The sequence below is a fragment of the Neophocaena asiaeorientalis genome, unplaced genomic scaffold (genome assembly GCF_003031525.2).
Source record: "Neophocaena asiaeorientalis asiaeorientalis breed wild unplaced genomic scaffold, Neophocaena_asiaeorientalis_V1.1 scaffold1105, whole genome shotgun sequence".
Taxonomy (NCBI): domain Eukaryota; kingdom Metazoa; phylum Chordata; class Mammalia; order Artiodactyla; family Phocoenidae; genus Neophocaena; species Neophocaena asiaeorientalis.
In genome coordinates, this window is record NW_020174552.1 from 174,582 (window position 1) to 200,099 (window position 25,518).

At 39.0% G+C, this 25,518-nt stretch overlaps 1 protein-coding gene across 1 annotated transcript in view; it reads left to right on the top strand.

Moving 5' to 3' along the window:
• The window catches only part of LOC112407929 (peroxiredoxin-4-like), a 32,790-nt gene extending 18,429 nt beyond the window's left edge, over nucleotides 1-14,361 (top strand). The window contains exons 4-9 of the mRNA XM_024757404.1: nucleotides 953-1,070; nucleotides 3,875-3,991; nucleotides 6,504-6,626; nucleotides 9,933-10,063; nucleotides 11,081-11,115; nucleotides 14,247-14,361. Of these exons, the coding sequence (XP_024613172.1) occupies nucleotides 953-1,070; nucleotides 3,875-3,991; nucleotides 6,504-6,626; nucleotides 9,933-10,063; nucleotides 11,081-11,115; nucleotides 14,247-14,297 (575 nt within the window). The 3' untranslated portion in view covers nucleotides 14,298-14,361. The remainder of the gene's footprint in view (nucleotides 1-952; nucleotides 1,071-3,874; nucleotides 3,992-6,503; nucleotides 6,627-9,932; nucleotides 10,064-11,080; nucleotides 11,116-14,246) is intronic.
• Nucleotides 14,362-25,518: the final 11,157 nt, after the last annotated feature.

Here is a 25,518-nt window from a genome sequence, read left to right on the forward strand (position 1 = left end):
AAAGCATATCCAGGATATGAGGGCCTGCCTTTCCACCACCTTGCCAACATTGTGTTATCATTTAACAAATCTTTCCCAATTTGCTAAGCCAGATAATAACAATAAAGTATTCTATCACTGTTTAAAAAAGAAAAAGAAAAAAAGAACCCAAAATTTCCCAAGAAAAAAAAAAAAAAGCAAGCAAGCAAGCTATATCCAGGATATGAGGGCCTGCCTTTCCACCACCTTGCCAACATTGTGTTATCATTTAACAAATCTTTCCCAATTTGCTAAGCCAAATAATAACAATAAAGTATTCTATCAGTGTTTAAAAAAGAAAAAAGAACCCAAATTTTCCAAAATCAAGGTTTTCAGAACAGAATTTTTCAGTTTTATTGGTTTTCCCAATATGCTAAAATCATTAAGGACTATCATTGTAACACATTATTTTTTTTAATTATAGTTAATTTATTATAGAAGATTTATTTTATTTCATTTTATTTATTTGGCCACGCCACACCACACCACAGGGCGTGTGGGATCTTAGTTCCCCGACTAGGGAGTCTTAACCACTGGACCACCAGGAAAGTCCCTGTAACACATTGTTACAATTATAAACTCACACTTGAGTAGCATTTTAAGTAATGTATATAAAGCATATATAGTTCTGTATCCTTCTGCTATCTAATTCTCCCTCCTAGCCTTTACCAAATCATATCAAGATATTTCTGGCTCAAGATAAGGAATCATCTTTTACATATTTTTTTTTGGGGGGGGGGGGGTTAACAGTGTGCTTAGTGACATAGTCTATTCACCTTGTGATGCAACTCCTTATCTGGGCAGGGACTGCTAGCCAACAGATCACGCCCCACCAGGCGTCTGCAGGCTACTCTTTGAGTAGCACTGTACATATGGGGTAGGAGTAAACACCTAACACTTCAGTTAAAGAACATCATATATTTTTCTTTCTTAGTTTCCAAGCCAGCACCTTATTGGGAAGGAACAGCTGTGATAAATGGAGAATTTAAGGAGCTGAAGTTAACTGATTATCGTGGGAAATACCTGGTTTTTTTCTTCTACCCACTTGATTTGTAAGTAATACATGTACATAGCACCTAGTAAAACCTCAGTCATTATCAGTCATTATTCAACAACATCAAATAGTTAGAAATTATTTTATTTAGCACTTGTTCTTAAAGGGAAAACTGAGCTGAGTTTTTTCAAGAAGGTAACATCTTGAATATATTTCAGAATCATAAACCATTGATCCCAGTACTTATATCTACATGATTGTGTTATCAAAATGTAATCATTAGAGGAAAGCCACATTTATATTCATTAAGCTATACTTACTAAGGCAAGAAAATGGACTGAGAATATTTTAGAAAGCATTTAATTGCAAGACTTATGCCACAAATCTGTTTCTCTGTTAACTTGAATGTTTATATGCCTTTTTCTCTGGTGATGCCATTTAACTGTGGTTTTACTATTTTTATTCTTTGCTACATCTGTTGCTTTTCTGTGATTTGAACATTTTCCTGAAAATACTGGATATGCTTAAGGAATAATACCTATTAATATAAATTATGGTTATGGGGGTAGTTCTCTTACTTTAACTCTGGCAGTGAGCACTTTTGTAGATAGAAAGTTGACTCAAAGTAAATACTCTTGGAACTTTAGTCACATTGAGGATTTAACTTTGAGTGTTTTTCAAATTCCATGAAAGTGAAAAGATACCAAAGAGAGTTATCCCAACTTTTATCTTTTTTGTTTGAATATATTTTTTGGTTACAAAAGTAAATAGAAGATTCTTCTGTCTTTGCCACTGTATATTAAGGTCGTTTTTACATTAGGAGTAATCTAGAACTAAGTAAATATATTTTAAACTTGCAGGGAGGATATACTTAAGCTCATATCTTTAGGTTGTCTCTAGGCCAGAGGTCAGCAAAGTTTTTCTGTACAGGGCCATATAGTAAATATTTTAGTCTCGAAGTGATCTTCATTGCAACTACTCAACTTTGCCTTTGAAGCACAAAACAGTCATAGACAATAATGAATGAGTGTTGTGCTGCGTTGAGAGTTTATTTACAAAAAATAAGATAGGCCAGATTTGGACTCTGAACTGAAGTTTGCTGACCCCTACTCTAAATCCAAATCGAATTCTCATCAAAATTTGTACATTGAGGCTAAAACAAATCATGAATCTGCATAATATGTAATATTTTAAATTAGTAAGAACTTGCTTCTTTCTAATCAACTTGTACTATGGCTTGACTAGCTAAAATGTATTATATAACTTAACTTCAAATAGAAACCAGAAGTAGAAATTTTAATATATATAAAATGATAGGCCTTCTAAATTCATGCTGTAAAACTGAAAAGCAACACATATATTAAATATATTTGATGCTAAACCTGAATTTTGAAATTAGTGGAACATAGACAAATATGCCGTTTCTCCAGTGTTATTTAAAACTCCATAATGAATAAGATATATCTAATTAGAGCATGATGTTAGCAGTGGTCTTCTGGGGCAAGGAGCTGAGAGAGCTTCTTTCTGTTGTTTCTGTGTAATGCCTGCCGGACTGGGCCTGGTTAGAGAAGGAAGAATCCTGGGACATTTGCCACAGTCTGCAAGGAAGAAAGTCAGAATTCTGCCGAGATTCTGAAGAATTTCAGTTTTCTGCCTAAACTTTAAGTTGGGCCAGTGTGTCTCTAGGTAGCATTTCTTGGAATAATAGGAAGGAGGGCAGGGGCCGATCATTCCTACCTTTTGGAAAATATTAAAAATACATTCATAGGCCAGGTTTCCAGGGACATAACCTGGATTAGAATTGTCTGCTTGCATATGGCAGTCCTCCACTCGAACAACTGAAACATTTGAAAAGCCTGTATTGGGCTGTGGTAGGAACTTGTTGTCCTGTAAGTCTGTTTTTCAAACTTTCTTGACGATGACACATGGTAGGAAATATATTTTTCATTGCCGCCCAATACACTTATACATACAAGGTAATATTTAGTCTGTATGCACCGGTATAGTTCATGCTCCTTAAAATACTGAACAACTTCCATACCAACGCCCTCCCCAAGTTGCCCCTCCCACCTAGTCCCTTTCAGAAACCTCCAGAGAGAGCTAAAGCCAACCTTGAGTTAAGGTGGTTAAATATTTTTAATATCACTCCTGAATACACACATATATATGCACTTATATATAAATATATATGCTTTATAACTTACCCTTACTGTGTGTGATATATGTGTGATCATACTTTCTATTTCACTTTTTTAAAATGTTGGTTGGAACTCAATAAATTGGCTTAAGGAGTCCCTAACACTGCTTGAAAAATACTACCCTAAGGTAATATTCTCTAAATGTGCCCTTCTGACAACAGGACTGGGAGACGAGGTAGTAAGTAGAAGAGGACCTTATCAAGAAAGGGAGAGGGGTGGGAGAGTATTTCCTCATCTCCAAAATAGAGATAGATGCATCTAGCTCATAGGGTTGGCATAGGAAGGTTAAAAAATAATAGTGAAACAATGTAAAATTTGTATTGATCCTTTGAAAGCTATAAAGCACTATATAAAGTATTATTGAATAAAAGCTAATAAAATGGGGGATGCTGCCATAAGGGAGACGAGAACGTTGGTTGACCACTGATCCATTAAGTTATAAAAGTAAAGTTTATCAAGATGTAATTGGGAACTCTGTACTTTTTAAATTAAATAAGATTTGATCAAATAACCATTTTTTTAGACTACTCCCATCTTGAGAAGCTTCATATACAAAATTGTTCTTCATGTGTGTTTTTATATACTAAAGGTGTTTACAAAAACAAAATCATTTGAAACTAAGTATATGTGTATTCTGAGAAGAATTTTTTTTTTTAACTTGCAGCACTTTTGTGTGTCCAACTGAAATCATCGCCTTTGGTGATAGAATTGAGGAATTCAGATCGATAAATACTGAAGTGGTAGCATGCTCTGTTGATTCACAGTTTACCCATTTGGCCTGGTCAGTATCTTAAACTTAGTATTTGTAGGGAAAAAAATGGACATACTCTTAAATTATGGGCAGACAACTCTTAACATGACAGGAATATAGAGGCGCTCCAGTGGCACAATCAGTTAGTGCATGGTACTTGTATGACAGGAATATAGTTATTTATCAGACAGTTCAGGAAGAAATTTATCTGAGAGCTGCTAGTTCAATGAAGGTACAGTAAAAATGCTTAAGGATTTTATAGGACATTGCAAATTTGGGGAAAAAAAAGTTAAATTCAAAAGATGTAATATCCATAGCAGAAACCACTGAATTGTATGATTACTTTATTATCATAAATTGGGTAACCTTAATCTGGAGAAATAAAATCTAAAATACTATGTCTCTCTGTTACCCAGTTGTCTAGTATTAAGTCAAACTCAAAATAGCTTTTATCATTACTTTTTAAGAAGCAATGATTTTTTAAATTAATGCTTTAAATAATTTTTAAAAATTCATTAAACATGAAAAGATGCTCTGCCTAATTAATTGCAGAGAATTTACAATAAAATGACAAGAGATGCCATTCTTTTCCTCTGTCTGGCCAAGAGTTCAAATATTTAAGAATTTCATCCAATGTTGATAAAGGTGTGAAGAAATGGTACTTACACAAACACAGTTGATTCAGCATTTCTGGAGAGCAGTTAGGCAACGTGTTTCAAACATTGAAATGTTCATGTTGATGTGAGTTTTGTTTTATAAATTTATTTATTTATTTATTTTTGGCTGTGTTGGGTCTTCGTTGCTGAGCACGGGCTTTCTCTGGTTGCAGCGAGCGGGGGCTACTCTTTGTTGTGGTACGCAGGCTTCTCACTGCGGTGGCATCTCTTGTTGCGGAGCATGGGCTATAGGCTCGCGGGCTTCAGCACGCAGGCTCAGTAGCTGTGGCTCATGGGCTCTAGAGCTCAGGCTCAGTAGTTGTGGAGCACGGGCTTAGTTGCTCTGTGGCATGTGGGATCTTCCCGGACCAGGGCTCGAACCCATGTCGCCTGCATTGGCAGGCGGATTCTTAGCCACTGCGCCACCAGGGAAGTCCCTAATGTGAGTTTTTAATAGCATCCATAATTTTGTTCACAAAATTTTTGCACAATAAAGATTGTGCAGAATTATTTTGCTTTTAAAATTTAACATTCAATTCATTAAAGTAACAAAGTCAAAACAGGTTTTTCTCCATTTACAATTATGTATATAAATATATATACATGGATATATTTGTATATATAACTGTAAATGTATATAAATTATAATTGTAAATTATACATACACACATATATGTATGTGTATATGTAAGTAAAAGTTTAATTGGTTCAGGAGCTACAATTTAAATTTAATTTACATTTCCTTAAGTAATTGATTCTCTTAAGTATTTTAAGATGCAGTTATATATTTAATATATTTAAGCATCTCAGTTTTCAGACAAACTTTCCCAAGGACTTAATTCTTGCAAATCTAATAAATAAATAGGTGTGTCTTAAGTCCTTTTAAAATGTTTCTTTACTAGTTATAAACTAAAATTTCAGATTACACATTTCGAATTGGAATCATAAAGTGAATCTGTTATTTTAACATGCCAAATCTCTTAAACATTATAATTTAGTATACAAATATATACTGATTATTTCTTAATATAAAAATATTAAAACTATGGTTTGAATTTGCTTCATCATTTCTATAGTAATTCTAAATCTTTGCAGGATTGAAACACAAATCCACTAAGGAGAAAGTTATGTCATCCCAAATAATTTGGGATTGCTTTCCCAAGGAATTTTGGGGGATACATTCTCAGCTGGATAGGTTTCATATCAACCAGAGATTTCTACTTGGATGTCAGAACTGCGGCTGCAAACATCTGGAGCCACAGTTCCCTGTTTCCTAACGGCTACGTCAGTGTCCTACCATGAGGGCCCCAACCCACATCCTCCAGTTTCAAGTTGCAGAGTACTTAAATCTGAAGACTGATGAGTCAGATTACAGCTAGCGTCCTTGCTGTTTCAAGTGGACTTGGCGTTTCTTGTCTCTCAGAATATTAAAATGCCATCCAGTTGTATCGTGCTTATCTCACAAGGCTTTGTCTTGCAATCACAATTCTAAGCTTATGCTCATGACAGTGCATATCCTTTGATCCATAATTCCACTTCTAGGAATTAATCAGACAAGTATACAAAGTTGAGAATTATCAGGATTTTCCAGCAGTGTTTATAAAAGCAAAAAAATAAAACGCAATCAGTTTAAATGACTGTCAGTAGAGATTGGTAACATATATTATGTCTGTACATTAAAAATGTGACGTATATCTCCATATTTAGTGTTTAAAGGGTATGAATATATTGTTAAGGGGAGGGAGAGGCAAGAAAAATAGAATGTATATTAGCCTGTCTTTGTTAGAGAATGTGTGTGTTGTGTGTTTGTGTGCATATACAAAGAAAGAGTGCTGTTTTAATATATGCCATTTACTTAACCCTGAAAGGTAAATTTTCTGTTACAGGATTAACACCCCTCGAAGACAAGGAGGACTTGGGCCGATAAGCATTCCACTTCTTTCAGATTTGAACCATCAGATCTCAAAGGACTATGGCGTATATCTGGAAGACTCAGGCCACACTCTTAGGTACCTTTCAGTGGTTTTACATTATGACAAATATGAATATATTTGTAATCCTCCTTGAAATGGAGTTAGAAGATACAAGGTTTGATCAAGAATTATTTGCTCTGTTTGAAAAAATGTTGTAGATACCGTTAAAAATAATTGGTAAGTGCCCAACTTAAGCTATGTGAGTGTCACAGACTGTTAGAGCCAGAAGATTATTTACAGGTCTTTGACCAACCCTGTCATTTTACATAAAAAACAGATTCAGAGTCCCATGGACTTAGCCAAAGTTACTACAGTTAATCGCAGAGCCCAGACATGAACCCGGGTCCCCAAATGGTTTGTCCATTTCTTTCTCCTCTTTTCCAAACTGACTCTAGTAATGGTTTTTCTAAATACAAGTATCATAGTATTTATTTAACAAACCTGTGTCCTTGGAGTAGGAAAAATTAAGGAAATATTTTACCCAACAACCCTCATTGAGTTACTTGAGTTAATAAATACTGATAGAATTCTTTGGAAGAAAGGGCAACTTCAACTTGAAACAGTTTTAATTTTCTTATATACTGTTGATTTGCTTTGCAGTGCTAAGTTTTTTTAATGTTTTATGTGAAGGTGTCAGTATTTTATAATGCTGTGGGTTTCATACAACAGCTTTATTGAGATACAATTCACATACCATACAACTCACCCATTTAAAGCATACAATTCAGTGGTTTTTAGCATATTCACAGGTGATGCAACCATCACCACAATCAATTTCAGAACATTTTCATTGCTCCAAAAAGAAATCCCATCCCCATTAGCAGTCGCTCCCCGTTTCACCCAGTCCCCCTCCCCTAGCCCTACACAACCACTAATCTACTTGATGTCTTTCGAGCTGCCTATTCTGGACATTGCATAGAAATGGAATCCTACAGTATCTGCTCTTTTATGACTAGCCTCTTTCACTTAGCATAATGTTTTCAAAAAAGGTTCATCCATATTGTATCATGTGTCACTACCAAGTTCCTTTCTCTTTTTTTTTTTTTTTTTTAACATAATAGAGTTTATTACTAAGTTAACTCCCGAAGAGTAAATATGCCACTAAAAAGATTGAGGCACTTTTAAAATTTAGAATTATTTGAACATTAGCCAAGTAAAATTATCTAATATTAGCTATTTTATGTGATTTGAACCAAGTTTGTTTTTTTAATTTTTTATTTTCATCAAAGTAATATATGCACATAGTTTTTAAAAGTCACATTTTCTTAAACAGTGCTCTCCTTACTCTTAGCCCTGCTTCATGGAGGAAGCTACTTTCAGCCCTTTAGCTACTGCTTGCATTATTTGACTCCATATTTCTAAATAGTATCTTATATAATACATCTGGATATATCAATTTTGGTATTATTTTTCATGGTAAATAGGACTTCATCTTTCTTACATCATCCCCAAATTAATTTTCCCAGTATAATGTGTCACAGTTTTGGATTAAGTCAATATTCAGTGTTTATATAAATATTATTCACTGCTAAGCTTTCAAGTGTAGTGTGCTGAAGATTACCTTCCCCTGTGGCAAATTTGTTTATTTTCTTGTAGCTAATAAACTACTTCATTTCTTTCATTCCCTTAGTTTTCTATATATCCATCACTAATTATTCCTCAATTCCACACCTGGATTGTAACCCCTCTAAGTACTGCATTTTTCCTCTGTCAGTTTTTTTCCTCCATCCTCCTGCTTCCAGTCAGACTGATGGCTCGCTAGGCCTGCTACATAGCTGTTGTCCTAGCACTTTCTGCACCAGCATCCTGGGACGTTCCTTCACCTCCTCTCTATTAGATACCCAATTTTCTGGCTCCCATGCCTGCCTGCCTTCTTTATGTAATTCTTTGTTATGGTGAAGCACATCCTCATAGCTTCCGAATACAAGGTCATTGGAAGGTAAAATGCTTGAGGGCCTTCTGTGTCCGAAAATGTTTTTATTCTGCTCTCATGCTTGATTAATAATGTGGCTGGGTGTAGAATTCTAGATTGAGAGGCATTTTCCTGTGGACATTTGAAAGCATTGCCCTGATACCTTTAGCTTCTGGGGCTGTTATTGAGATGTCTGTTGCCATTTTAATTTCATACTTTTTGTAAGAATGACCTGTCTCTGTTCTGTGGAAGAGACATATATACATATTACACCAAGTATGGCAAATGCCTTAGTCTCATAGTCTACCAAAGAAGCAGTTCACACAATCAGAACAGAAAACAGAAGCTACAGTTTGCTACCAAAGAAAAGGCAGATTTGTTTTTGTGTGGTGTGTGTTGGTATGATGTGCCTTACAGAGGCAAGGTCAAAATTTCCCATCAGGGTCACTTACTTCAGAACAGACTTGATCACCTTTGATGAGAATTTTCAACTGTAAAAGTAGTACATGAAAGGATACTCATATGAGTAGTAATTAACAATTTTGCCTGAGTTTGGCCAAGTTGATCTGGTCTAAGGAGATTGAGCCCTAGTTAGTTCAGACGTTGAGTTGCTCATTCAAAAAAGCTGTTGTAGAATGAGGAGGAACACTTCAGTAATGTTTAACATGATTATGGAATAAGATTTCATGTAATAGATATGTAATGCCATGTATTTCTACTAAATATATATATCTCATCATTATTTTAATACTTGTACACAAGCAGTTAGCCCTAGTACCCGAGATCCTTTTCTAATCCAAAGTAAGTATTGGGTTGAAATCCATATTGACTGAAATAAATAGATAGTAAAATCCTTTGACAATTTTTATCTCTAGTATACTTTAACTCTTAAAGTGCCACCCCGATCTCAATAGCAGGTCTTTTAGGTCGAACTATCTCATTATTCCCCAGGCCTTAGTAGTGAATCACATATAGAAAGATTCAGAAGGAAAGGCAACTTCATATTGGTGACTTTGTCTTTTTCCACCACTGAAAAAGGAAATACAAAGACATTCTAAACAGCCAGTGATAAGAAACATGGATCACTCCTTCACCCAAAGGAAAGCTTTGCTAGGTAGTTTAATCATTTCATTTACAGTACAATCCCAAACCTAGTACACGTCAAGATTCAACTGATAATACTACAGTACATTTCATAGACAAAAACAAATCATTAAAGCTACCGTTTAACAGTGATAATTCCAAAATATACAGTAGATAAGTGTGGGTATGGGGGTGTGTGCATGTGCATACCAGTCAGGTAGGTAAGTAGTGAGTTTTTGGTTCTGTATAACATCCTTCTGTGTGAGCGGTACAGGGATTCATGTTAACTCATATTTTTCTTGACTGAGAACAAATGTCCTCACCTTTACCATTCTTATGTTTTACAGAGGTCTCTTCATTATTGATGACAAAGGAATCCTAAGACAGATTACTCTGAATGACCTTCCTGTGGGTAGATCTGTGGATGAGACACTGCGTTTGGTTCAAGCATTCCAGTACACCGACAAACATGGAGAAGGTGCCCTTCCCTTCTAACCATCATAGCCTCTTGATTTTTTAGTTTGAGAGATACTAGCATAATTAGTTTGGTTTCTTATCTTACAAGTAATTTTCATGGTTCCAAATCTTCTGATTGTTTTCAGATTATTAGGTCTTTTGAGCAGATCAAATTATAATTTAAAGTGCTTTTAACAAAACATCACTAATATTTTCTACTTACTGAATACGATGGACAAAATATTATTTTCATAGTCCTTTTGGCTAAGCTCAGAGAAGTTTCTGCTACTGTAATTTTTCAAATTATGTTTCTATAAACTTAAAATGCACCAGCCAATCTGGCAGTATCTAGTAACGTAGGTTTTATTTGCATGTTTACATTATTTGATTTAGCTTATTTTCCTCAAAGTAATTCAGAAATCCTTAAGGTTATTCAGTATCACACTGGTAACCTGTCATTTCATCCTTTCACTTCAAGTTTTTGTAGTAGCCAAATGGAAAAGGTCAGATCTTCTTAAAATAGAACACATGTTATATATTCCTTTCAAACGTGTAACTCAGTGCCTGAGTCAGGGCGCACTCTAAATCAAGGGGAAATCCTACCTTCCAAATAATGTTAAAGTCTTTTCCGACAAACAGTGAACCATGGCATCAGTACAGAATACTGCAGGACATAGCAGATAAGCTTAAGGGAATGTACATTCAAGGAATTTTTGCTGTACCAAGACCTTTCAGTTTACCAGATTCCCAAACTTTCCAACTGTATTACAGGAACACTCAATTTGGTTTCTTCTATTGTAAATGTAACTAAACATAATTGACAAAAGTGAAAATAGATTAGCTGCCTGCTGATAAGCTCCATGACTAAAATTTCTGGCTGCAAGCCAGTAAGCTAACAGAAGTCAACTGTCCTGTAGCAATGTTCTCATTAATATAGGCTCTATTTTCAGTTTCATTTGGAAAAAGAAAACACAAGAGCTGCTAAAGAGAACTGAACTCTGTTTTTAAACTGTCTTTTGCCAATTTTTGTTTCTTTCAGTCTGCCCTGCAGGATGGAAACCTGGTAGTGAAACAGTAAGTCAAATTGATTTTTCTGTTAAGAGGATGGCTGGGGCAAAAAAAAAAAAAAAAAGCCAACCCTAGGATAATCTTTCCTTGTAAAAGAACTCCCTTGATTTTGTAAATGAAGTAAACATTGCTAGGCAGAACTCATAAGACTACAGACATTCTTTGGACTGTAACGGAGAGTAGCTGCAACTGGGAAAGCAGAATATGGGACCTGACGCTGTGAATTTTAAAGCCAAGTATACAGAGAAAGATACCATTAAAAAAGGGGAGGGCGACAGTGGAGACGTGGTAGAATCAATTCAGGGCAAAGAAGACAGTCACAAGCAAAACCTTCAGTGTATATTAAAAGCTTTTAAGAAAATCTGGCTTACTGGGGGCAGACACCAAAAACAATGGGAACTACGAACCTGCAGCCTGTGAAAAGGAGACCCCAAACACATTAAGTTAAGCAAAATGAGAAGACAGAGAAACACACAGCAGATGAAGGAGCAAGGTAAAAACCCACCAGACCAAACAAATGAAGAGGAAATAGGCAGTCTACCTGAGAAAGAATTCAGAGTAATGATAGTAAAGATGATCCAAAATCTTGGAAATAGAATGGAGAAAATACAAGAAACGTTTAACAGGGACCTAGAAGAACTAAAGAGCAAACAAACAGTGATGAACAACACAATAAATGAAATTAAAAATTCTCTAGAAGGAATCAATAGCACAATAACTGAGGCAGGAGAACAGATAAGTGACCTGGAAGATAAAAGCGTGGAAATAACTACTGCAGAGCAGAAGAAAGAAGAAAGAATGAAAAGAATTGAGGACAGTCTCAGAGACCTCTGGGAGAACATTAAACACACCAACATTTGAATTATAGGGGTCCCAGAAGAAGAGCAAAAGAAAGGGTCTGAGAAAATATTTGAAGAGATTATAGTTGAAAACAATCAGATTAATGAACAAATCCATCATCTCACAGTTAGCCTTTTTTGTGTGGGGTGAGAAGGCTTAAGATCTACTCTTCTAGCAAATTTCAGGTATACCAACAGTATTAACTATAGTCAACCGTGCTGTGCATCAGCTCCCCAGAACTTATTCATCCTAAAACTGAAGGCTTATACCCTTTGACCAGCGTCTCCCCATCTCCCCCAGCCCCAGCCCCTGGCAACCACCATTCTACTCTGTTTTTATGGGCATTCATTCAACAGACATTCCTTGAGCACCTGCTATATGGCAACTATTCGAACTTGGATGATAGCCAGATGATACTTACTACTGAACACCACAGCCAATGTCCCAGCCCTCAGAGTTACGTTCTAATTTCAGCTGTGGCCAATGCTTTTAGAAACAGGTTGATGGCAGTTGGTGAGACAGTGCCTGGGATGGGGATAAAGTGGTCAGGAAAGACTTTTCAGATGATATTTGAGCTGAAACGTGAGTGAAGAAAGGGAGCCAGTCGTGCATGGAGCCGTGCAGAAAGAGCATCAGGGGCAGAGGCCCTGAGGCCGGTAGCGGCTCAGCGTGGCGGGGGAGCAGAAAGGGTTGGCGCGGGCAGAACGCTGAGCTGTGGGAATGGGAGAGGACGCCAGTGTCCCAGTGCACGGAGGGTTGGAGTCCCATGAGTTGACTGAGCAATGTGGAGTCCCTCGTGACCACAGGGAGGGCAGCAGGTGGTTTGAGGATAGGGCAAGAAGGAAAAGAAGGAAAGAAAACAGCTGGAGGGGGGGTGTAGGATCAGAAAAGGTTTGGTGGTGGCGTTTCTTTGAAGACAGATGAATTTTTCATCTCCATTGCACAGGCCTCCTGATTTGTCTCCCCGACCTCAGTTTCTCTCCTCTCCAACACATGTCATTCTGCAGACCGGAACCTCTTAGTGGCTCTGCAGTACAAAGTCCTCATGCTCGGGCACAGCCTTCAAGCTTCTGCGTTCTCTCGTTCCACTGCCTCTCCCTGGTCATCATCCCATGATTCACACACGCACACACACATGCACACATGCTATGCTCCCACCAAATCACGTGACTCATCCTTCCCCAAACTAAGCCCTACTCTGTCACGCTTTTGTGCCTTTGCTCAGGTCTTTCTTTCTGTAGCCTGGAGTACCTCTCTCCCCTTCCCTAAATTCCCCAAATTCTTCTTTCAAGACCAACTTAAATGCTACTTCCACTCTGAGGCCTTCCCTGATGCCATCTCAGCCTCTGTTGAGTCACAGAGCCTGTGTCCTAGTTTTGTGTGTTGCACCAAAAGCAGTTATGTACACGTACATCTTCCCCACGTGCTTGTACGAGCCTCCAAGGCGGGGACTTCGGTGGTTACCACTGGATCCCCCACCGTGCAGCATACTGTTGGCACCCAGTTGTTATGCCATAAGTACTCCTGAATTGAATTGGAATGCAGAGAGATTATACATTGGCAAAGACAAAATACTCCTGGAGTGATGCCTGAAATGAGGTAACATTTATTTTATGCTGAAGAAAATGCATATAGACCTATCATAAGCTGATTACAATAAAGTACAAGGTTATTTTTTTATATAGGGATAAATGTACTTTACCTGTAACTAGCAAGTAACAGTTAATGTGAGAAGTTAGAAACCTAGGAGGTTTCTAAGGCTGTAACGCTCTAGGAGGAAACACTTTTTCTTTCATTCAGAGTATTTGTCCATTCACTAAATAGGTACCCACGTTGTTTTTAGAGTACTTCTTCTACTTTGCGGTTTGAGATTAAAAGGTTACAGTTCTGGACCTCCAAGCAATCCATTTGAACCCACTGCCCCCTTTTCAGGTTGTAGCATACCATCACTTCATCAGCAGATAATTTTAAAAATACATTAACATCTGTAGCCATGCTCTCTCAACATGTTTGATTTTACACCATACCTGAAGATGCCATGAAAGCCTGGTGGCAAAGAGAAGAGCTGTAAGTAAATTTGAGGTGCTTGAGTACAGATGTTAATTTACTAGCAAATTATCTGCCTTCTGGGAGAGCTGAGATTAGCACGACAAATCCAGTTTTTCCTAAATATATATGATATAATTTGGTACACAAAATAATCTTTATCTTTAGTCAAGAGATAAGCAACTAATGTCAGACTACTGTTGATATACTTTGGCTTTTAAAATGAATAATTTGCTTTTTTTCTTTAACAGATAATCCCAGATCCAGCCGGAAAGTTGAAGTATTTTGATAAACTGAACTGAAAAATACTTCCTCGGGTCATGATGTTTGAAACTTCTCAGTAAAGTTCACTGTTTTATTACCACATTGTGTTGCAGTAGTAATTTCTTGAATAATATAAAAATCCATGTCAGGGTCCAAAGATATTTAGTGTTTGGTAGACACTGATGCCAAAAGGTAGGCAGTTATTCTCTATCTTTCCAAAATACAAAAATGTCAGACTGACTCAAACTCGTAACAAGAGTAATAACTGACATTTATGGAGTACATGCCATCTACCAGGCATTGTGTTAGGAGGTTAGGTGTATTATTTCACTTAATTCTCACAGGAACTCTTTGAATTCTTTATTTTACAGATAAGGAAACAGCTAGCTAGCAAAGGTAGACTCAGTCTTTGAACCCAGACAGGCTAATTTCTAGTTTCGGGGCTGTTACCACTCCACTGTGGCTCACCTCTCTGTACCTTTGAGGGTGGCAGGAAAGAATAGGTTGTGAGCACAGTCACCTTCTATAGAGTCTGGTAGGGACGGTGAACCCCAGACTCTCTGTATACAACATAAAGCCCCTTGGTTACTCCTTTTTTCTAAATTTACATTTACAGCTTGTACTAAATTTATAAGTAACAACTTACATGTTTAGATTAACAATGGGAGTTCCTTGGTGGCCTGGGGTTTAGGATTCCGGGCTTTCACTGCCATGGCCCGGGTTCAGTCCCTGGTCGGGGAACTAAGATCCTGCAAGCCACGTGGTGCAGCCAAAAAAAAAAAAAAAATGGTATTTAGTTTAACAGAAGTTGAATCCCTAAGTATATGTAGCCAGCTATTCACAAATGACCACATATAAAGCTGAACTCCAGTGGTACTTCGTCACCCCAGTATGGCAATGGCTTTACTATAGTTACATACATGCCATGTAGTTTAAGGGAACTGGGACCCGAGAGCATCTGCCTCGTCCTGTCTTCCACGCTAATCCCCTCTCAACGCTCGCAAAAAGCCCCTCGCCCCGGGGAGGCCGTCCTAGAGTTGGGGATGTCCCTGGCCTCCTGGCTGATGCTCTGAGTTCTGTCATAAACGGCAGGGGATTAGTGACAGGCATTCAGACGTGGACACAGGAATTCAACTGCCATTTATAACCCTCTGCCATAGCAAAGTATGTTCTAAGTGCTACCTTACAGTCAACATTTTAGAAGCCAACTATTAGTAAAGTTGAAGACTGCTACTACTTTGGTGTTCAGACAGGTTTGTGATAATCCTGTCAATCAATACTTGCAATACAATTGGAATCTTATTCTCAGGTTTCCTCTTTCCAATCTGAAAAGTATAAATTTTTTTACTCATGGAATAAGCTTGTATCCTCTTGATTAATAGTTTCCATTCTTTGGAGCTTTTCTAGCCTCATGTTCATTTTAGGTATGTTTACAAGGAAGACAGCTATTTTTGGATCCATTCAAAAAAGCCAGTCATTAATGTTTTCATTCAACTTTCAGGAACTATTGATCACCTACTCTAAACACCTGGCATATATCAGTGACCGAAGACAAATTTCTGCCCTCAAAGAGCTTAGTATTTGATTACAAGCAGGTCCTAATAGTATAATTTCCAGGTACCTACAAATAAGTGACAATACATCCTGACTCACCACTTTTCATATTAACTGGGTAATGTTAATAGCCGATAAATGCACTCCTCAGTGCCTTTTATCCCTTCAAACAGCTAACTTCTGAAAGTCCACAGGCCCAAAAGTATACCCTAAAGATGATCTCATGTGGCCATTTACAGAAGGCTAGAAAGTGTTCCAAAAGCACAGTCCCCTGCTCTGCTGGAGAGGATGGGCCCAGGCCTGACCAGGATGAGCTACAAGAGACAACTCCCAAACATGCTGACCTACCGTAATCTACAGCAGTGGTTCTCAACTGGGCACAATTTTCCCAAGGGACATAGTAATGTCTGGAGATGTTTTTGGTTGTCAACTATGGGAATGCTACCGGCATCTAGTGGGTACATGTCAAGGATGCTGCTAGACATCCTACAATGCACAGAACATACAACACGATTATCTGGTCCAAGTTGTCAATAGTAGTGAGGTTGAGAAACCCTTCTCTAGGGACAGTTGCCAACAGATTATGGAAAGGAGACCAGTATAGTTTAGTAGCTACCTGTGCAAGAGGAGGACAGACCATGACGTGACAGTAGAAGCTCATCCAAAATAATAGGTCAAGAGGTGGCCCGAAGTCTCTATGAAACACACTAGGCAATGTCTTTTCAGTGCACTTACATATATATGAATAACATCTGTGATTCCCTGCTTCTCCCTCAAATTTCTGACCTTCTGTTGAATATTTCCCAATTAAGCCTAGCCAGTGTTCTGACCTTTACAATGATCAGAGTGGACTGCTCTTTCGGGGATTTCTTAGTCCCCAGAATCTCATGCAAGGAATCATTCCCCACCCCCATCATTTCTTCTATATCCAAGGGCACATCTAATCCTACACCCTAAACTTTCTATGTCAGTAGACTTCCAGGTTTTATATTTTGTTCTTAAATACATTAACCACTATTTTATTAATGATATTTTTATACCCTAACCCCCCCCATATGATACCATGGAATGCATCCTTGTATTTTGTTACCCATGAATTCTGATGTTATGTCACTGAAATATCTTTGAGTAGAATTCTTAACATATGAATGTGAAGAAATGTGTATTTCAGGTAAATATGTCCATAAAGGTCTCCATGCCAGTGTGTGTGGGGGTGTGTGTATAAATATTAATGTTTGTGTATACATGCATATACATACACATACACATATACCTACACACATCTATAAAATCATTAAATTTTTTACTTAGCTTTTAAAAGGAAATAAAATATCATAGCTACTGTGTATTTAGTCTCAGACAGCAAAGCAACTTTTAGCAATTCCATTATTAACGTAATAACACAATTTGGGCATAATGCTGTACACAAGTAAAATCCTAAAAAAAAATTTTTAAAGATCCACCTTCCTGAGCCTTAAGCTTAAATTTTTTAAATTAACAAAAAAGTCAAACACCCAAATTCACCTGAATCATACATTCATTCATATGGAAGTTATGAACGACCTGCACACATGCAATGTACTTTGCTACGCAATACAGATAAAAAGATACGACACAATCCGTTCCCTCAAGAAGCCCACAGTTTCCCAAAATCAGCATGTAAAAAGAGCAATACGGTGAATAAATGCTAAAAATGCTGACACCTGTGTTGGCTCCAAGGCCAGCATGAGCAACAACAAGGAAATATAGGGATGATGGAACGTGTCACAGGAGGGGAGGAATAAGCCCATTTGCTATTCGTCCACTGAAGGCTGTTATCTCCTGCCAGTGTACTGTCCTTATACAAAAAGGCAGTGCTTGGGGCTTCCCTGGTGGCACAGTGGTTAAGAATCCGCCTGCCAATGCAGGGGACATGGGTTCGAGCCCTGGTCAGGGAAGATCCCACATGCTGTGGAGCAACTAAGCCTATGCGCCACAACTACTGAGCCTGTGCTCTAGAGCCCGTGAGCCACAACTACTGAGCCCACGTGCCACAACTACTGAGCCCGTGCTCCACAACAAGAGAAGCCACTGCAGTGAGAAGCCCGTGCACGGCAACAAAAAGTAGCCCCCCCTGCTCTCCGCAACTAGAGAAAGCCCGCATACAGCAATGAAGACCCAATGCAGCCAAAACTAAAATAAATTTAAAATAAAAATAAAAAGGCAGTGCTTGTGACCCAGCCTCGAGACAAAGCGTTGACTGGTCTTCCTCTCTCGTGATCATCTACTGGGAGATGGCACATACTACAGAGTTGATTGGCTAGATTCAGGGGTCCAGTGTGCGGCCAAGGATAGTAGGTAAGAATTGAATCTGCAGGCCTGGGTTTGTTAACTTCAAGTTCTGGCCATTTGTGCAGCTCAGCCAGGACATCAGAAAAAGGATTTGCAAGTTTTCTATCAAAGGGAGTTATGTTGCACTGTAACCCAAAGCCCATGAGATGGCTCCCAGCACACCGAAATCCCCTTGTCCTGAGGCACCCTGTCAGGATAAACTAAAAGAGCATCAACTAACTCAAACGATTTTTGTTTTTAAACCAATCTAATTTAGAGAAAAAAATGGAAAAAAAACTTTTAAATTCAGACCAATCAAAACTAAGTACAACTCAAAGAAGCATGTTAATGTGTACTGAGAGGACCCCTTCCATTAATGACCATGACCCATTTAGATGTGTATTTTACACGGTGACCTAGCACACCCATACATGTGCATGTGCACCATGCATAACAAGTTACACAATACTATGGGTGATGCAGTCTTTTATTTTTGTCATGTTGGCCACAACCCACTAAATTTCATGACCTACTAATGGGTCACTTTTTTTTTTAACAAATACATACATATAAAATATAAATTTAAATTTATATATGTGTGTGTGTGTATAAATAAAATCAGGATACAGTAAATGCCTGGCATATCAATACCCTGTCACGTAATTTTCCTTCCATTATGGTACAGTTCATTTGTTTTAGCCATACTATTCCCTCTATTAAAGGTACACAATTTCTGTGACAAAAAAACCAAAACTATCCTACCCTTTCTTTTGTTACTACAATCCCTCCTCTGCGGTATTACTTTTATCGACGCCTCTGGCTTACTGAATGGTTTTGAGAAGGTCCTGTTTCATTCTGAAGATCCTTTTTTTTCTTAGCATACACATCTTAACTGGAACTTGATTTTTTAAATTACGTGCAATACAGTCATTAAAATGTTTCTCTAACCAAACAGCAAACCAAGTGAAGGGAAGTAGGTCGAAATCAGGAAACTCTGGAATGAGAAAGCTGCCTCTCCTTTTGTGGAGAAGGAAACAGAACCCAAAGAGATGAATCCTCTACCCTATGCCCTGAACTAGCTGGCTGCAGACACAGTTGAGACCTCAGAGGTGCCTAAGAGCCAGCATTCGAGCCAGCAGCACTCCTCCCACGTCACACTGCCTGCCCGAAACCCACCTGCTGGACCAAAGGACCCCAAATCCACCTCAGATTGATCCCCTTACATCAAAATAATCCCACGATACAACAGTTTTACTAGAAGCAACGTGACTGGTCAGGGGTCCTTAAATCCGTTTTTTTGGGTTTTTTTTTTTGTTTTTTTGCGGTACGCGGGCCTCTCACTGTTGTGGCCTCTCCCGTTGTGGAGCACAGGCTCCGGACGCGCAGGCTCAGCGGCCACGGCTCACGGGCCCAGCCGCTCCGTGGCATGTGGGATCTTCCCGGACCGGGGCACGAACCCGCGTCCCCTGCATCAGCAGGCGGACTCTCAACCACTGCGCCACCAGGGAAGCCCTTAAATCCGTTTTTGAACTTGCCGAATCCCTATTTTTAATTCCTCTTTCTTGTTATCTATTTTAAAGTAGTTCATTATTTGTTGCCCAGGGAGGGACAGAAAACATTCACAAGTCAATTTAGAGAGTCAATCACAACTGCAGCAAAAGTTTTTCTCTAAGAGCAAATTAAAACAAATGCCCAAAATATTTCAGCCATCCTTGTCTCTTATGGTTGAGACCAGATTGTATTCTCATGTATGTGTCTGTGTATGTGTGTGCGTGTGTGTGTGTGTGTTTATCTCACAAGTTAACCCTTTATCACACTAGTTGAGAGAATATATATGAAATGTGGCAAAGGGCCAAGATTCTAGACCTGGTCTAGGCCTACCCCACCTAACCTCACCTATATACAGTTACAAGGTGGGCTGTGGGAAGTTACTTTCCCTCTCTAAGTCTCACTTTCCGCGTCTGAAAGAGTGGGTAATAATGGTATTGACCTCAAAGGCTGATTCTAAGGATTAAATTAGAAAATACACTTTGATGTCATTAGCAGCGCAGCGCTAAGAATCCAATATGTGTTAGCCATATACAAAATGTCTTATTTTATGATGATTACATACTGTGACTGATTTTTTCCTGCACTGCACTAACATACAAGTTGCCACGGGGTTCTATATTACCAAATAAAGAATCCGTAATTACTTCCAAATGTTTTCATGTTAAAGCATAAAGCACTGAATTTGAGCTTGAGGCTCTTATACAGAAACAGAATAACACAAACTTATATTCTCCGTATCAAAATGGAGGCAAATATCTTATGAACTAACCTTCACCATCTTCCTGATGCACTTCCTTTCGCCTCCCTCTTCTAATCTATAAAGGAGCATAATGCTAAAAAATTACTATTCAGAATTTGTTGTAAAGTTAAACGCATTGTTACAAGTTAACGTTTTATAAAACATCAGCAGTGACAGCAAGAAATTATGCTCCTGTTGAAAAGCAAGACTGCCAACCCTTGGAAAGCAGGAAAGTCAGTGAGATCTAAAATGCTGCCCTAAATTTGTTTTTAAGAAACATAATACTAATACTTGATTCTTCATAGCAAAAGAGGGCATAACGATTTACCCCTTAGACAATAGAATACAGAGTATAATCCCGGCTCTGTAAAAGTTATTAAAACTCCTAGTGTGTTCCATTTATTCATAGGTATTAACAACAACAACAAAGTCCATGATCAAATAAGTTTCACAAAAGCTGACATAAAAACTTAAACAGGTGTTCTAATGGCCCTACTTTTCAGTCCTTTGTAAGCTAATACGCATTATAAAATACCAGAGGAGAGGTATCCGATGCAGTATCTCCTAATGTTACTTGTCAATAAAATGTTTAAGACATTTTATAAAATCATATATTGTATTAAGCTGTTTATAATATAAACATATAAAATGTTTATGAAAGAGCATCTCACCAGTGTCCAAGGACTTCACCCAGGAAAGAGAGTTGGATGCTTGGAATTACTCAGCCCCTTGCCATCCAGCCCTAGATACCACCGCTTTTTGAAACTGTTTTTTCTTACCAGCGGCCTTTCAATCATCCAACCAGTCGCCTCTCCCCAGTGATCATCTTTGTGAACTTCCATGACACCATTGATCACTCTGCACAAAAATGGCTTTGAGAAGCAGGAGGATAACGTGGTTAGGAGCTGGGAATCCGGCTGTTTGCTCATGGAGCCCCCACGCCACCATTTAAGAAGTCCAACTAGCCTCTTAAGACAGGCCTGGCTGGCCCCCATCCGTTCCAGCCTCCCCAGCTGATGTGCCAGATGGTCTAGCCCCTGACGAGCTCCCAGGTGAGCACAGTTGCCTGAGTGACCCCAGCCAATGCCACACAGAGCAGAAGAACCTCCCAGATGAGCCCAGCCACCCCACAGAATCAAATGTGTCTTTTGAAAGATGAAAGGCCTTTTTCTCTGCCCAAGTTCATTGAAAAGAAAAATAAAATGTTGAACTCCCTGGGGCGGGGGTGGAGGGCAAACTTCAGTTTTTCAGGACTCAAGCTACTGGCTCTATTCACAGAGAGGAGAAAGAGCAGACGGTATAGAGAATGCCAGTAGCAAAGGGAACACGTAGACATGCAGAATACTCGGGCTACCACGAGAAGTGGAGCCACAGCACCACATGGGCACACGGAACACAGTGCAGAGCATACTAGCGTGAAGTGAACTCTTCTAAAGAAACCAAAAATAAAGACACCATCCTCGAAGACTGCCCAATGAAGAACTACCTAAGCAAAAACTAAGAACTTGGTAATAAATGCCTGATGTAAAATGGGGTATCTCAGCATGGACTATTCAATACAAAACTATGTCCAACCCACATTAGGAAGTTCTGTGCTAGACAAGTAGCAGTGCCGGTACTGGTTAAAAGCCCACTACTCCTTAAAGAAGAGGAACAAAACACTAAACATCGACAACCTACTGTATATCCCTTGGACTTTCCTTCGTCTCATCTTCTTAAAGTCCTGTATTAAAAATAAAAATCTCTAGCTCTTACAAAAACTTTTACTGGTAGAAAACGTACTTTGATTTAAAAATCTGATATTCAAAATTAATTGAACAAGTAATTTAACTAAAAAGACAATAAGCAATTTTTTAAGAGTTCAGTCTCAATAGAATTCAAAGAAAGGCAATTAATGAATGTCACTTTTCACCTACTGAAATGGCAAAGATGTTTTGAAAAGTAAAGGATAAGGGCTTCCTTGGTGGTGCAGTGGTTAAGAATCCGCCTGCCAATGCAGGCGACACAGGTCCAAGCCGTGGTCCAGGAAGATCCCACATGACGCAGAGCAACCAAGCCCGTGCGCCACAACTACTGAGCCTGCGCTCTAGAGCCCACGAGCCACAACTACCAAGCCCGCGTGCCAAAACTACTGAGGCCCACGTGCCTAGAGCCCAGCTGTGCTCTGCAACAAGAGAAGCCACTGCGATGAGAAGCCCGCGCAGTGCAACGAAGATTAGCCCCCGCTCACCGCAACCAGAAAAAGCCTGCGCACAGCAACAAACACCCAACACAGCCAAAAATAAATAAAATAAATTTTTTTAAAAAAGTAAAGGATAAAATTCAGCCAAGTTCAGGGAAATTGCTAATGAGTTAAGTGCATGTGTACAACTGCTCTGGAGGGATACGTGAACTATTCAAAGCCTTGAATGTGTGCATACGATTTTGACCTACAGATCACTTATCAACAATATTCCAAAGGAAATAGTTTAATGATTAAATATTTTAGTTTTAGGATATTTACTGCAACATTTCTTACAACAGCGAGAAAAGTCTTGCAAAAGCTTCCGTGTACAGCACTAAGTGGTTAAATGCATAACGTACAATCTATACACCAGCATGCAGTAGGTCTCTTAACTGAACTCCGCTTAACACGTTCACACAACTCCCCAGGGCCGTCCCTTCCTGCGAGGCAGCTCAGGGACCTCACCGGGTTACAGGCAGATCTGCAAAATGCTGTACTGAAGGGCCAGGTGAAGCTTAGGATGGTAGTAAGTACAGCGACGGGGGCGAGGACTGATGCTAGCAAGCTTACGGTGCAGCACACGCTGGGTGCCATGAGTCCAACTGCACGCCTCCAGAGTAGTTGTTTGTTCCCGTAACTATTTATGCCAGAAGTGCTCATTCACATTAACTGTGATTTCAATAAACATTAAATTAATACAAATGTTTTTAAAAGCACTCCAGCCGATTCTGACGCAGAGCCAAGTTTGTGACCGCTCTGTGTTTAGAACCCACACTCAAGACTGTCTCTTTCCTGGGAGGCCCTTTTCAGAGCTGAATTCTTTCCCTCTGTGCAGCCTGGTTTCTCTTTCTTCTGAACTTGATCAACTTCCCATCCCATCAAAGGAGAAACTGGGTCTTGGCTGCAGACTCGTCGGAATACGTCCCTTTGGGTTCCTAGGTGGCACTGTGACATTGGGTACGGCCTCCCTTACTATCAGTACATTCCCAGCTTTACTGTTTACTTCGGAACCAGGTAGTGTGAATCCCAGCACCACCATCTACTAGCTGGGGGAGTCTGAGCAAATTATCAACCTCTCTATGCTTCAGATTCCTGAGTGGCCAAACCCTACAAGCGGGTTACAGAACCTACCTCATAGTGTCGGTGGAAGAAGTAAACACGTCAAGTGCTTAAGAGAGTGCCTATCTAGCAAGTGGCAAGTGCTCTGTGAGCATAAGCATCTGTAATTATTATTACTGTTCATGTTTTTTAATCAGATATATGCTGCCCAGCCCCTAGCAGAGTGTGCTGAACAGCTGTCAGGTGAATGCAGGAATGAACACTTGGTCCTGTGTCTCCTGTGTTCACCATCTGTGAACACCTCCTCTTGGCATGGTTCCTTTTTTTTTTTTGATACATCTTTATTGGAGTATAATTGCTTCACAGTGCTGTTACTCTCTGTTGTACAGCAAAGTGAATCAGCCACATGCATACATATATCCCCATATCCCCTCCCTCTTACCCTCCCTATCCCACCCCTCTAGGTGGTCACAAAGCACCAAGCTGGTCTCCCTGTGCTATGCGGCTGCTTCCCACTAGCTAGCTATTTAGTGTATATGTGTCAATGCTACTCTCACTACACCCCAGCTTCCCCTTCCCCCCACCCGCCAGTGTCCTCAAGTCCATTCTCTATAAAGCACCTTTATTCCTGTCCTGCCACTAGGTTCATCAGTACCATTTTTGTTTTTAGATTCCATATATATGCGTTAACATATGGTATTTGTTTTTCTCTTTCTTACTTCACTCTGTATGACAATCTCTAGGTCCATCCACCTCACTACAAATAACTCAATTTTGTTTCTTTTTATGGCTGAGTAATATTCTATTGTATATATGTGCCACATCTTCTTTATCCATTCATCTGATGATGGACACTTAGGTTGCTTCCATGTCCTGGCTATTGTAAATAGAGCTGCAATGAACATTTTGGCACCTGACTCTTTTTGAATTATGGTTTTCTCAGGGTATATGCCCAGTAGTGGGATTGCTTGGGTCGTATGGTAGTTCTATTTTTAGTTTTTTAAGGAACCTCCATACTGTTCTCCATAGTGACTGTATCAATTTACATTCCCACCAACAGTGCAGGAGGGTTCCCTTTTCACCACACTCTCTCCAGCATTTACTGTTTCTAGATTTTTTGATGATGGGCATTCTGACCAGTGTGAGGTGATACCTCATTGTAGTTCTGATTTGCATTTCTTAATAATTAGCGATGTGGAGCATCTTTTCATGTGCCGCTTCGCCATCTGTATGTCTTCTTTGCTGAAATGTCTATTTAGGTCTTCCACCCATTTTTACATTGCGTTGTTTTTTTGATATTGAGCTCCACGAGCTGTTTGTATATTTTGGAGATTAATCCTTTGTCCATTGTTTCATTTGCAAATATTTTCTCCCATTCTGAGGGTTGTCTTTTCGTCTTGTTTATGGTTTCCTTTGCTGTGCAAAAGCTTTTAAGTTTCATTAGGTCCCATTTGTTTATTTTTGTTTTTATTTTCATTACTCTAGGAGGTGGGTCAAAAAAGAACTTGCTGTTGTTTATGTCAGAGTGTTTTTCCTATGTTTTCCTCTAAGAGTTTTATAGTGTCTGCTCTTACATTTAGGTCTTTAATCCATTTGGAGTTTTTGTGTATGGTGGTGTTAGGGAGTGTTCTAATTTCATTCTTTTACATGTAGCTGTCCAGTTTTCCCAGCACCACTCATTGAAGAGGCTGTCTTTTCTCCATTGTATATTCTTGCCTCCTTTGTCATAAATTAGGTGACCATATGTGCATGGGTTTATCTCTGGGCTTTCTATCCTGTTCCATTGATCTACATTTCTGTTTTTGTGCCAGTACCATACCAT